The 13,275-nt window shown below is 37.1% G+C and overlaps 1 protein-coding gene across 1 annotated transcript in view; it reads right to left on the bottom strand.

Moving 5' to 3' along the window:
* The window catches only part of EXT2 (exostosin glycosyltransferase 2), a gene marked incomplete in the record, with an annotated part of 392,946 nt that extends 380,303 nt beyond the window's left edge, over positions 1–12,643 (bottom strand). The window contains 3 exon segments of the mRNA XM_053720234.1: positions 5,930–6,019; positions 6,720–7,274; positions 12,525–12,643. Coding sequence (XP_053576209.1) covers positions 5,930–6,019; positions 6,720–7,255 — 626 coding nt within the window.
* Positions 12,644–13,275: the final 632 nt, after the last annotated feature.

The raw sequence follows: 13,275 nt of genomic DNA, 5'->3' as shown, positions 1-13,275 counted from the left end.
TTATTAACAATCAGTGTATTTGCTAGCTATATATTTGTTATTGATAGCAATCAGTATATTTAAGAGAAAAGTAGTTGTATAACATTTATCTTCTTTACACTCAATTAGGATATATTATTGAATGTAAAAACCAGTCAATAGACGCCAGTAATAATAAAATTATTTTCTATTTTAAACATATTGTGTCACAAAAATGTCTTCAATCTCCAAGAGGTATTAGCTTATTTAGTGCTCTTTTTTCTATAAATCTTTTTGCACAAAAATACCCCATTCAGGAAGCATAGAGGAAGCTTCCATTAGATATAGAGCCTATACCCATTAGCGCAGAAACTATATACCACTTGTACAGATATTGCAACATTATCACAAAATCCCTAACATGAAGAGCAGTAATAATGTTATCTGGCTGCTCACTACCCCATTACATATAATTGCCATAATTATGGAAAAAGGGCAAACGGAGGACACACAAAACACTATCTCCTAAGATGTAATGGTTACTCTGCCCAAGAGCAGGCAAGAATATCCCATTTTCCCCTCCAGAAGACACTTATCTTCTATTTTTATCTCTCAAAAAAAAAAAAAAAAAAAGTACATTCCTTTGTCGCTCCTATTACTGTCCTCAACAGAATGGATTTAAACATTGCAATAGAGGAAATGACCTGCAGTTTTGTTTATTCTGTGCAATTTTCTCTAAACTTTAATAAATGTTAGCTCCTATTTTTTTTGTGGATAGTGCTATTATGGGCAAAATTGATCAAAGTGAGAATAAGAAAATTCTCTCACGTTTGTTGTCAAAAGAAAGCTCAGAAATGATATCACCATATTTATAAAGGGTTATACGCCAATAAAGTCGCAACTTTTCATATGTGTGAACAAATTGACTCATGATCATTGTCAAGTCTTTAATATATGTGAATAAGTTGTCTGGAAATAACTTATTCTTGTATTAATCTCTACTGGCATTTTAAAATGCCTGTATATATTCACAGTTCTCATATTTATGAAAAGTTGTGGATGTAATATTCACTGTTTTTAATCTTGCCAATTTGTAGGTTGCGAGTCTATATTTAGGTTTAGAAATCGCCCACAACAAGGCGCAGAACATGAAGAATAAATAAATCTGTATAAACAAAAAAGGTTTATACAGATGTATAAAAAGTAAAATAATTTAAAAGTGCAATTGAAGCAAGTGTGCTTAAAAGAACAAAGATAAGCTACTATAAACGGGCAACCTTCCTCGATGAAAGAGCCCCAAAGAAGGGGCAAAATAAAAATAACATTCTTATAAATAATCACATGATTCATTTATTCTGTTATAATAGGATAAAAACAATAAAACCATTTTTGACTTCACATATTGCTACCAAAGCTACTTCCCTTGAAGATGAAACCATAAGCCCGTGTTTTGGTACTCCTCTTTGAGAAATAGTGAGCATTATTAAATCCCTTAACATATCTGAATTATTATATTATTATATCACCTTGGTTCCTCCAAGTGCTATATATTTAAAGGGACTCTCTAGTGTAAAACATTTTAAAAGGACAGAAATGTCAAAAATGAAAATGTTGATGGGTGCATTTCAATTTTAAAAAGAAACATTTTTGTAACATACAAATGCTATCAAGAGATATTACTGTTTTTCAGCGGCAAGAGGGCAAGTGCACCAGTAAGAAAACACTGCACCTTCTCAGAGAGTCAGTAGTAGGTTGAATAAAACAAATGAAGTCTTCAAAGACGCAATATACACCACCAACAGCTCTCTTAACTTGACTACTAGTGCTCACGCCCTCACAGCATATGCGTGTATGCTGCTGAAACAAGTACTAACTTTTCCTAATGGAAGTAGCTTGCAATAATGCTTCTATTTAAAATTGAAATGCACATCTCAATTTTGGCCAATCGCTTTAAGACAGCATTCCCCTTTTTTACTATGTGTTTAATCTTTTCAATAGGATAAACAGAATCAAAGTAGCAATCATGGGCCCCCGAGTCTGTTCCAGAAATGGATAGTATTTCTACACTAGAATGCATCTTAAAAACATTTGAAGAGTGCAGCAAAGTGCTGCTTATTGGCTTGATCCAGCAGCAATCTACACAGTGATTTGTTAGAGCAGTTCACAAACATATACAGCTAGCACTATCCAGCATTTAAAATATGTGTTTAGGGTGTTTTCTATAGACCACTGGTAACTGAAAGCATTGGAGAATGAATAAGATACATGACTGCCCCCTTGTGAAAAAATTATAAAGTTGCAGGGCTAACCATAAACTTAGTTATTGACACTGTGCAAAAAGAATATAGCAAACGCAAAGGTCCTGGATTCCCAAAGCTTACTGTTTAGAGAATAATTGTCAAACCAACTGTTAATCCCTCGAGGGCAGGGGTGCCCACATTTATTATAATGAGCGTCAGTCACCAACTGTGGTATCAGCAACAGCCACTTTATACTAACAATTTAGCTAAAGATAGAAAATGATGCACTCTAGTATTTAAACAAAAGTGTTTATTATAGCACACAGCAATGTTTTGGGACTCCTGTCCCTTTATCAAGCTTGTGTAAGGGGCAGGAACCCAAAAAACGATGCTGTATGCTACAATAAAGTTCACTTTTTGTCTAAATACTGGAATGCAACCTCTTCTTTTCTACTGGATTCCATGAGGATTTTCGGAAGACCCAGCGACATGCTACTAAAGTTGAATTACTTTGCTCTGCAGGTCGGAGCTGTGTTTCAACTTTAGCTAAAGATAATACTAACAAATAAAAAATTAATTCTAAACCCATTTTTAGTAAAAAATGACTTGGGAAATAAGAGTCTATGAAATAATTATAAATGTATATTGTATTCAAATCTGGTACTTATATTAAAAAAAAGTCTGTTTTCACCAAAGTTTGTAAATTTTTTAGTGCAAACATCAACACGGGCTGTACAAATAAGATTGGCGTGCTGGATGTGGTCCGTCGGCTGCAGTATGGCCAGCCCAGCCTTACAGTATACAGCCCTCTTTTGAGAATGTCCCACAGATTAGTAGGATTGATGATGAATAAATCCCATACTGAGCATATATCTGAGCATATACTTATTTACAATGTGTAACATAGCCTGTACATGCTATATAGCACACAGTATCTTGAAGTATCTCAATCCATTCTATTGAAGGGACACTAAAGTCAAAATTAAAATATTATTCAGACACAGCATGCAATTAATAAAAGTGCAGATTACAATGATAAAGGGACACTAAATACATTTCATGTGCTTCTCTCTAATCATGGGTGATGTCATTTTTAAACCTAGGTTACACTGCAGGTATCTGAAGGAGAGTTACTGCACATGTGCAAACACTTCAGCACTGGAATGTAGGGAAAAGCTAGATTTCTACATGGCAGCACCCATGACTAGAGGTAGGCGGGGAATAACCTCAGTACTATGTTAATGAAATGTATTTAGTGATTAAGGTCCCAATAACGGAAGCTGATTGGAAAGTATACCCCATGACCTAATTATGAAGAATAACTCAAGACTTTATGATTCCTGGTGCCTATAAAATAATCCCTACAGCCCAGGAAAGTGACCTGATCTACCTTCTTGGAAGGAGATGTGTGCAGGGCTGACTGCTTAAAGGGACACTGAACCCAGATTTCTTTCTTTTGTGATTCAGATAGAGCATGCAATTTTAAGCAACTTTCTAATTTACTCCTATTATCAGATTTTCTTCATTCTCTTGGTATGTTTATTTGAAAAGCAAGAATGTAAGTTTAGATGCCGGCCCATTTTTGGTGAACAACCTGGGTTGTCCTTGCTGATTGGACAGCACCGATAAACAAGTGCTGTCCATTGTCCTGAAATAAACCATTTGCTGGCTCCTTGGCTTAGATGCCTTCTTTTTCAAATAAAGATAGCAAGAGAATGAAGAAAAAATTATAATAGAAGTAAATTAGAGAGTTGCTTAACATTGCATGCTCTATCTGAATCATGAAAGAAAAAAATTTAGGTTCAGTGTCCCTTTAACCGCTACCATTTCCAGTGAGCACTTCCTGCACGAACACAATGGGGCCTATTTATCAAATGTCTGTCCGACATGATCCAATTAGCGGATCATGTCCGACAGACATTGCTGAATGGGGACAGCATTACACTCTCCGCATTCAGAATTGCACCAGCAGTTCTTGTGAACTGCTGGTGCAACTCCACCCCCTGCAGATTTGCAGCCAATCGTCCGCTAGCAGGGGGTGTCAATCAACTGGATCGTATTCGATCAGGTTGATTTCTGTCCGCTGCCTCAGAGCAGGTGGACTGGTTACCGCTGCTCCATAACTTGTGTTTCTGGCGAGCCTGAAGGCTCACCAGAAACACGGGGCTTCAAGCTCCATACGGAGGTTGATAAATAGGCCCCAATAACATCCTCCCCACTTCACAGAAAACCAAGCCGCAAAGTCCATCTAAGTCCCAGGTTACCTCCGAATGAATCCTGCTGTACTTAGCATATCGATGACGAAGCCGGCTATCTCCAAATCATTTTGTGGCCTCACAAGCTGGACGCCTTGGGATGCACGCAATGATTGGAGGAAGCCGGATTCGTCAGCAGGAGCTGCAGGAGGAAGATTGCCTGTCTGCTGTCATAAGGAAAAAAGTATTAAAAAAAAAAAAAAAAAAAAAAGCTAAAATTTAAAGTTTAATGAATTAATTTTTTTTTAAAAACCGGGCACTTTCTCATTAAACTTTACTTTCACTTTAAAGCCATTTGACTGCACTTTGTAAAGTATTTTTAATGTGTTTTGTGCAAGTTTTTTGTTCTGCGAAAACCAGAGCTCTGAGGACAAAGTAATCATTCTAGCATAAGTCACGATTGCGCTCAAGCGATCACGTTTACTTTCAACTGGTAATACGAGTGTTAAACCCACCGAGCACAAACACCCTCGATAAACCCCTTATCACACGTGCGTAACTGTTTGCGCGCCACTTGTAATCTGGTCCTATGTTGGCAAACTATCCATTCTTTTGCAGTTTTTATATTATCTTTGCTGAAGCCAATTAGGAACATATATGTGGAAGGGTTAGGCTTGTGAAACCCGTTGAACACTTTGGGGTTCTTAGAACTAGAAAACATACAATTTTCAGATTAAAAAAATCGCAAGAAAACGGGGCAGAATAAATAATGAAAGTTTTATGACAAAGATGTTTTAATTTATTTAAGTAAACGTTTTATATAACTGTCCCATTAAAAACAGCAATAAAGAAAACAACAATTGGTCAAGAACGGCTCTAAACTATCTGAGAGAATTGCTTTGCATTTAAAAGCAACCAGCTAATTTTGTGTATCCATATAAAATATACAGATATATACTCATAATTATGAAATGTCACAGTTTGAGGTTACCAATGGTGCATGCGGTAAGGAAACTTATGAATGTCTCGGATAAGCTTATGGATTAATAAAAAAAAAAAAAAACACTTTAGAGAGAATTCTGGGAAATTATATTTCTCCTCTTGTTAATAGCAGCATTCCATATATGGATGTTTAAACCAACACTAAACCCAAATTTTTTTCTTTCTTGATTCTGACTGAGCATGCAATTTTAAGCGACTTACTTATTTACTCCTATTATCAATTTTTCTAAATGTAGCCACCAATAAAGCAAGCGCCTATCCAGGATGCTGAACCTAAAATGGGCCGGCTCCTAAACTTTACACTTCTGCTTTTGCAAATAAAGATAACAAAAGAACGAAGACAGTTGATAATAGGAGTAAATTAGAAAGCTGCATGCTCTATCTGAATCATGAAAAAAAATATATAAATTTAGATTTAGTATCCCTTTAAGTCAGCTCTAACCAGCAAGTAATAATAACTTCTACCCTTATGGATGTGTGAAACAGTGCAATTCTCTAACCAGCATTATGAAGGCAATCGTGCTTGGACCTTACCTGTCTCTGGGAACATCTAGTGCTGTGTTATAGTCTGGAGGACCTCCAGGGAACATGTTAAATAGCAAGTGATTTGTACCACGGTCCCATCTAAAAATTAAAAACACACACATATATTAAACAGTTACATCAACAGAAATAAACAAAAACCTAAAAGCACACATCTCTCTGACCCCATTTAAAGCACAGATGTAGTTACTGCATGGGTTTTGAATGCCTTGCGAGCCGGCGTGTTATATGTCTGTGGTTTAATTAATTTAATTAATAACATATGCTTAAGATATATTTATGCCACTTAAAGGTGTAAAGTTCACACTATCACCATCGTCTAGTTTAAAGGGACATTGCAGCCAAAAACGGAATCTATAAATCTATCTGATGCATTTTAGTTTTGAATAGAAGCTATAGCTGTTGCAAGTGTATTTAAGTATGCACCATGCACCAGCATTTTAAACACAGCACTTGGTCAGAGCCTAAGGTGCTTGTACCACCTGGTAATGACTCAATTTGTTTATTGCTGACATGATACAAGCCCCACTGGTATTCTGAGCCACTGCAGTATTAAAAATGCTGGTACACTGAGAATATTTAGCTATGCTTCACATGCACGTGCACGTGCACAGAAAAATGTTTACACTAAAACAGTGATAACTTTTACTAGAAGTATTTTTGCCAGTACATCTAGATCGTAATTATGTTTCTGTTCAAAGAGGTCATTCATTTCTGTGCATTTAAATGTTGCCAGGAATGTCCCTTTCAGTGACAGACTGCATTGCAAGATGTTGCACACCTGGGAAGCTGAGCCAGAGCTTGAGCGGTCTCCTTAATCCGCAGACTATTCTGGTTCAGCATATCAATTGAAGGCAAGAACAGACAAGCCCGATTAACATCCTCTGTGTAAAAGTCACTCTGAGAAACAGCACGGAGCAGCTCATTGTATTCATAGGAAATGGTGTTGCCCACAGACCCTCCGTAAACATCAGTGTATTTCTTTAATGGGTAGATGTACACTTTGACTTTGTTCTTCGGGTTGAAGCCGCAGCGGTATACATCGAAGCAGGTGTGCATCCTACAGCTCAGATCCCCTCTCTCAGGCAACGGACTGTCTTCTGGGAGTCTCACGGCTGGTACTTCATGAACGCTCCTTTTTTCCATAGTCCAATCACTAGACGGCTCTATGGTATGAGGCCAGAACTGGAACATTCCAGTAGCAATGAGGCCCAAAAGGACCACAGAGAACAGAGCAATATAGTAAACACGGTGTTTGGACTTCATCCTGGGGATGAGGACAGGACCCCGTGCGTTGTACTTGACTGAAGCGCACATCTCCTCCCCAGATTCTGTGCTGCTAGTGAGAAAAAGGAAAAAGCTCTTATCAGATAATAAATAACTGAAGTTTCTTTCTGACAAAACAGCCTGATTGTTGCTATGGTGCATATCAAGCACACACCACACAGCATAAGAAGGTTCACAACATTTGTATACGATTCAGTGACAAATAAAAAGCACATTTTCATATTCAGCAATGCCAATTTTCTAGCAAATCTTGGATATATGGTTGTTTTATTATTTGTTTTAAAGTGTTTCCTGGAAAAACTAGCAAGGAATATAGACATAGCCCTTCAATGAACACACACAGATGGCCCCTGCTGTACGGTGGTACAAGTGTACAAATAGGACAGATATATTGGGATTGTGTGTTGCACACACAGTCATTTATTTTTGTTGTGTTTAAAATGACTATAAATGTCATGTTCCCATAGACGGTGCAGAAATAACATGAATAAGCTAAAAATATTGCAGTCTATAATGTATTGGTACTCATAAAATAAGTGGACATTTACAAATTGTACAACTAAAGTACCATTACATTCAGTATAATTGCATTTATAAAAATAGTCATAATAAGAACTGTGAATTTTAAATGAGTATAAGATTATTTTTATCTGACAAATTTCAGTAAATTAAATTTTCCTTCCTTCTGCATCATGTGACCGCTATCAGCCAATCACAAAATGCATATATAATGTGAATTCATTTGCATGCTCAGTAGGAGCTGGTGTGTCAGAAAGTGTGCATAATAACCCCTTAAGGACCAATGACAGAATTATACCATCATGAAACAATTGAGCAAACTGAATGTACATTTTCATCAATGTGTGCCCGGTTTTTAAAAATATTTTTAAAAACAGGGGCACTTTCATTGATGAAAATTAACATTGCCCTGGATTTGAAGAAATACTTACCTTTTACTCCTGCAAACCCGGATCGCTGATCTCAGCCTCAGTTCCTCTGTACTGACGTCAGAAATGACAAAACCGGCTTCCTCCAATCATGGCTTGCACCCCAGAGCGTCCAGCTCGTAATGCCCGGCTGTGATTGGAGGAAGCCAGTTTCGTCAGTGCTGTGGTCTACAGCAGGAAGAAGAAGGAGGGGGGTCGTTGATCCGGCTTTGCAGAAGTTAAAGGTAAGTATTTCTACAAATCCGGTGCAATGTAAATTTTCATCAATGAAAGTGCCTCTGTTTTTCAAAGTATTTTTAAAAACCGGTCACTTATTGATGAAAATTGAGCTTCACTTTAAGGGGTTAAAAGTTTGTGCATATTGTTTATTGTGTGATAGCAGTAAATTAGAAAGTTTAATTTTGACTTTACTGTCTCTTTATTCAGTAAACTGTGAGACAACTTTTGATCAAATTTTTAAAAGCTCAAATCAACAAAATATTTTTCTTCCCCATCCCAAGCAAAGGAAAGTTTGACAAATGTATTAAAAAGGGGCATAAAAATGCAAAAGATGAATGCAACATTGCACTAAAAATGCTTTGTGTTTCACCTCTGCAAAGGATAAGCTCTAGAAGGGTAATACACTATTGTGACCTAGCTGAACACATCTGGTGAGCAAATGACAAGAGGCATATGTGCATAGCCACCCATCAGCATCTAGCTTCCAGTAGTGCACTGCTGCTCATGAGACTATCCAAGTATACTTTATTAAAAGTACTTTTAATAAAAGAAGTTAAATAAAACGTATCTTAACATTATATGCACTTCATTTAAAGTGAATGTAAATTTTAATGCTAAAGTGTCCGGTTTTTAAAAATTTGATTAAAAAACAGGGGCACTTTAATTCATCAAAATTTACATTTCACTCCTGTTGTGAAAATACTTACCTTTTAATCTTGACAGCCGCGCAAGCTTCTTCCTACAGAAATGACGGATCGGTCATCCTCCAATCACAGCTCCCCCCACCCAGGGGAATCAGTGTCTGATTCAACGCCATGATTGGAGGAAGCCAGATTCCTCCAGAGGCTTTGCGACGGGCAGATGAAGCGATGCAGCGGCTGTCAAGATTAAAAGCTAAGTATTTTCACAACACGAGTTTAATGTAAATTTTGATGAATTAAAGTGCCCCTGTTTTTAATCGAATCTTTAAAAACCGGGCACTTTATCATCAAAATTTACATTCACTTTGATCACAAAAGTTAAAATTTTGAATTTTATGTCCCTTTAATCCTACAGCCAATGTTGGTGTTTGTAGTGTTTGTGTAGAAAGATGTGGTGTATCCCACAGCAATACACTAAAGATGAGTCCTTGAAGCGATGGTAAACTTGAAATGTTTTAAAATCAGGCCCGGAATCTAAGCGATATTTTAGATGGACTTTAATTGATCACTTCTAATAAAGATGCGCTTTAACTTACTTTTTAATCCAGCCGTGCCATTCTCATATCCCGCGCTCCAACCGCCCACTTCAAAACTCATTCTTTGTGCACTAATGGTTTGAACTGTTATCCAATCGGCGCTCTAGCCGTATGGCCCTTTTTTTTGTAGCTAGAGCAGCGATTGGAGAATAATTCAAACTGTTAGCTCATAAAAAATATGACTGAAGTGAGCGGCCAGAGTGCGAGGTATTAGAATGGCACAGCTAGATTAAAAGGTAAATTACAATGCATCTTTATTAGAAGTGATCAATTATAGTCCATCTAAAATATTGCTTAGATTCTGGACCTGGTTTTAAAACATATAAAGTTTACCATCACTTTAATACATTTTATTGTAGATATGAAGGAAATCACACAATTTATCTAGAAAAGTTCCTTACAATTCAAAGGAAATTCAGCAGACAAAACATTTTGAAAAACTCTTTAGCTGAAATAATATTTATATATTATTTATCTGTCTGTTCAATAGACTTTGCACACAAATAAAAAATAATGGTGCTTACAATAGGTTTACAAACAGTACATACACTTCTATCCTAAGTAGCCTGTCACAGACACATTTTTGCATTAAATCACAAGACTTAAAATCAATACAAAAACAAAATTAAAACATTAGGCCAATGATATTGACGTGGATATACATAGAATCATCATAAAACCTATTTGTTTTGGCCGCTGACCAAACAACCTTTTGGACATAAAAATAAATGCCTAAGCATGGGTGTATTTCCAGTTTAAAAAGGGATTGTCTAATTAAAAATGCTTATTGTTTAAAATTAGATAGTTCCTTTATTACCCAGTTTTGCATAACCAACACACATATTAATACACTTTTTACCTCTGTGATTACTTTGTATCTAAGCCTCTGCAGATGGCCCCCTTAATTCAGTTTTTTTGACAGACATGCATTTTAGCCAATCAGTGCTCTCATAAATAACTCCAAGGGAGTGAGCACTATGTTTATCTATATGGTACAGATTAACTAGCGCTGTCTATCTGAGAAAAACTGTCAAAATGCACTGAAATAAGAGGCGACATTCAAGGGCTTAGAAATTAGCATATGAGCTTACCTAGGTTTAGCGTTCAACAAAGAATAACCAAGAGTACAAAGCAAATTTGATGATAAAATTGTAAGCCCTATCTGAATCATGAAAAGATCATTTTGACTAGTAGACCGTCAAGTAAGTAAGTGATATTTCTATGGGTTAACCAGTTTTTGAAATACTGATTTAATATGTATATACGTTACGGGTAAAGTCAGAAATCTGGGTAATCCCAGGATAACCCGGGTTAAATGGACATTACCCAAGCGGCTGTGGGTAAAGCCTGATGTACCGTAATTCCCCCATCTCCACTATTTCTTTTGCCTCCACTTGGGGGATTCAAGGAAGGCCACTCGCCGATTCTCTGGCATCCACCCCAAGTGAACCTTGGGAAATGAGGTGCAGCGGCAAAAAAAATAGTGAAGATGGGGGAATTATAGTGCATGCTATATATGTTTCATGCAGTGACTCTGCACTCTGAGGGGATTTATGACTATACATCGGGCGTAACCCACAGCAGCTTGGGTAATGTCCCTTTTACCCGGGTAACCCTAGGTTTACTCAATATCTGACTTTACTCGTAACATATACATTACTAAAGTAATTTCATAAAATTAATGAATGAAAAAAAAGCCAGTAACAAAAGATGGTCAAGGCTTAACAGCCTGTGACTGGTTCCATTTAATGTCACCTACTGCTAGAGGTCCAAACACATAAAACTCTTTGTTGACAGAAGAGTCTTTTGAGAGCGAGTTGTAAAGATGTGGGAAGCACTATTGGATTGGAATGGATTAGATTAGGACAGAAGAGTCTTTTGAGAGCGAGTTGTAAAGATGTGGGAAGCACTATTGGATTGGAATGGATTAGATTAAGTTTGATATTTGTAATTTCCTCGACATAGATAACAGCAAGCTTGTGGATTTTATAAATACCAGAAGGCAGGGGTCAACCAATCTGTTTAAAATTTAGGAGTCAGACAAACTTTTAGGAGCCACACAGCGATATTTTATTATACATATATGGAGAATAACCTAAAAAAAGTTAGGAGCCAGGGGTAAAGTTCTAGTAGCCAGTGACTCCCTGGGCCCTGGATTTGTCGAGCCCTGCCCTTAGGGAAACATTTCCTTTGTATGACAATTATATCAAAGTTGGCATAATACAGCAACACCTTTTTTAACTTGTAAAATGCCTCGGAGAATTACAAAACATTGCTTTGCAACTTATTGTAGCCAGCCCTGCCATTCAACAGAGGTAACTAACTGAAGTTACTGCACTTTCATGTCATTAAGATGGATGAGGAGCAACATTCCAGCATCATGATAGGGGAAATATTTTTATACAGATAATGTACAGGCCCATAACAATATGGCAGCTATTTTGATGCATATGATATTGTGGCCATAAAAAGCCACATGTATACCAATATTAGAGGAGCACATACTGTGTTTATACACTGTAGCAAGTGCCAAAAAGACTAATCAATTTACTAGAGCACTTGTAATCCATTTAAAGCATGTTACACATTCAGATCATATACTATTTCTACATTGATCTCAAAGGTTGTCTGAAGTATTATGAATTGCTCTTGATGCTATAGAAAGGTGTGAACTGCACATCCACGTGTTTCAAATGTTATCATGGGAGTCTATATAAGATATTCATATAAATTATACGCAAAATAGCAGCATGAAAAAAATAAACCCTACTGATTGCCATACAAGGATACACAAGTAAGAGCTAAAGCTTCCTATAGCACTCAATAAGAAATCGATGCCCATGATAAGTATATACTAGATAATATTGGGATATCTTAAGGTATAAAGAGATCTCACCTCTCCCCGGCCCCCTCCGGGCTCACAGCTGATAACCCATCACAGTGTTACAACCGGAAGTAACCTCAGCATAAGTCGGAAGCACAAACTGATACACAGCAGTGGGGCTAAGCGAGTACCCTACAGTTCATAAGCATAGAGTAGAAAGCGTGATAGAGCGCCCAGTCATAACCATAGAGTGTAGATTTATGGTGAGATAGAGCGGCAAGTGTAACTGTAGTGTCCGCATAAATAAAGAGCGCCGCCGAAGCATAATCACAGCAATTGTTCCCTCTGTTGCAGTCGTTCTCCGTCTCCTCTCCTCCAGTTATTACCTATCAATGCCCCTCTCCATCTCCATCCAGTTATATTCTCCCCGCTTGTCCTCCCTCCATCTATTATATTTCACTATTTCCTTCGGTTTTTACCTTCAAGGAAAATACCGGTCAAAATCAGTGCCTTTCAATTTTGGGTAGTATATTTATGCAATAAACTTATGTTAGCAACAAATGTTATCAGTAAACGTTTCCAGTGAGAGCATGTGCACACGAAGCTGGCATTGCCCTGCCTTGTATCATATAAAGTGAGTTAGTGCTGTGTAATACAAGGCATCGCTGGCTGTCAAGATAATATATATATGATTACCGTGCACACGCACAGTGAATGATCTCAGTAAAAACTGCTACCTTATGTAAATCATGTCTGCTAATATAAGTTTATTATGACTTGAATTTAAATTATCTATTTCATTTCTTCTTATTCATCCCTCCAA

Source organism: Bombina bombina, chromosome 7 (assembly GCF_027579735.1).
Source record: "Bombina bombina isolate aBomBom1 chromosome 7, aBomBom1.pri, whole genome shotgun sequence".
Taxonomy (NCBI): domain Eukaryota; kingdom Metazoa; phylum Chordata; class Amphibia; order Anura; family Bombinatoridae; genus Bombina; species Bombina bombina.
The sequence above is the reverse complement of the archived record's forward strand: the minus strand, read 5'-3'. Positions and strand labels throughout refer to the sequence as shown.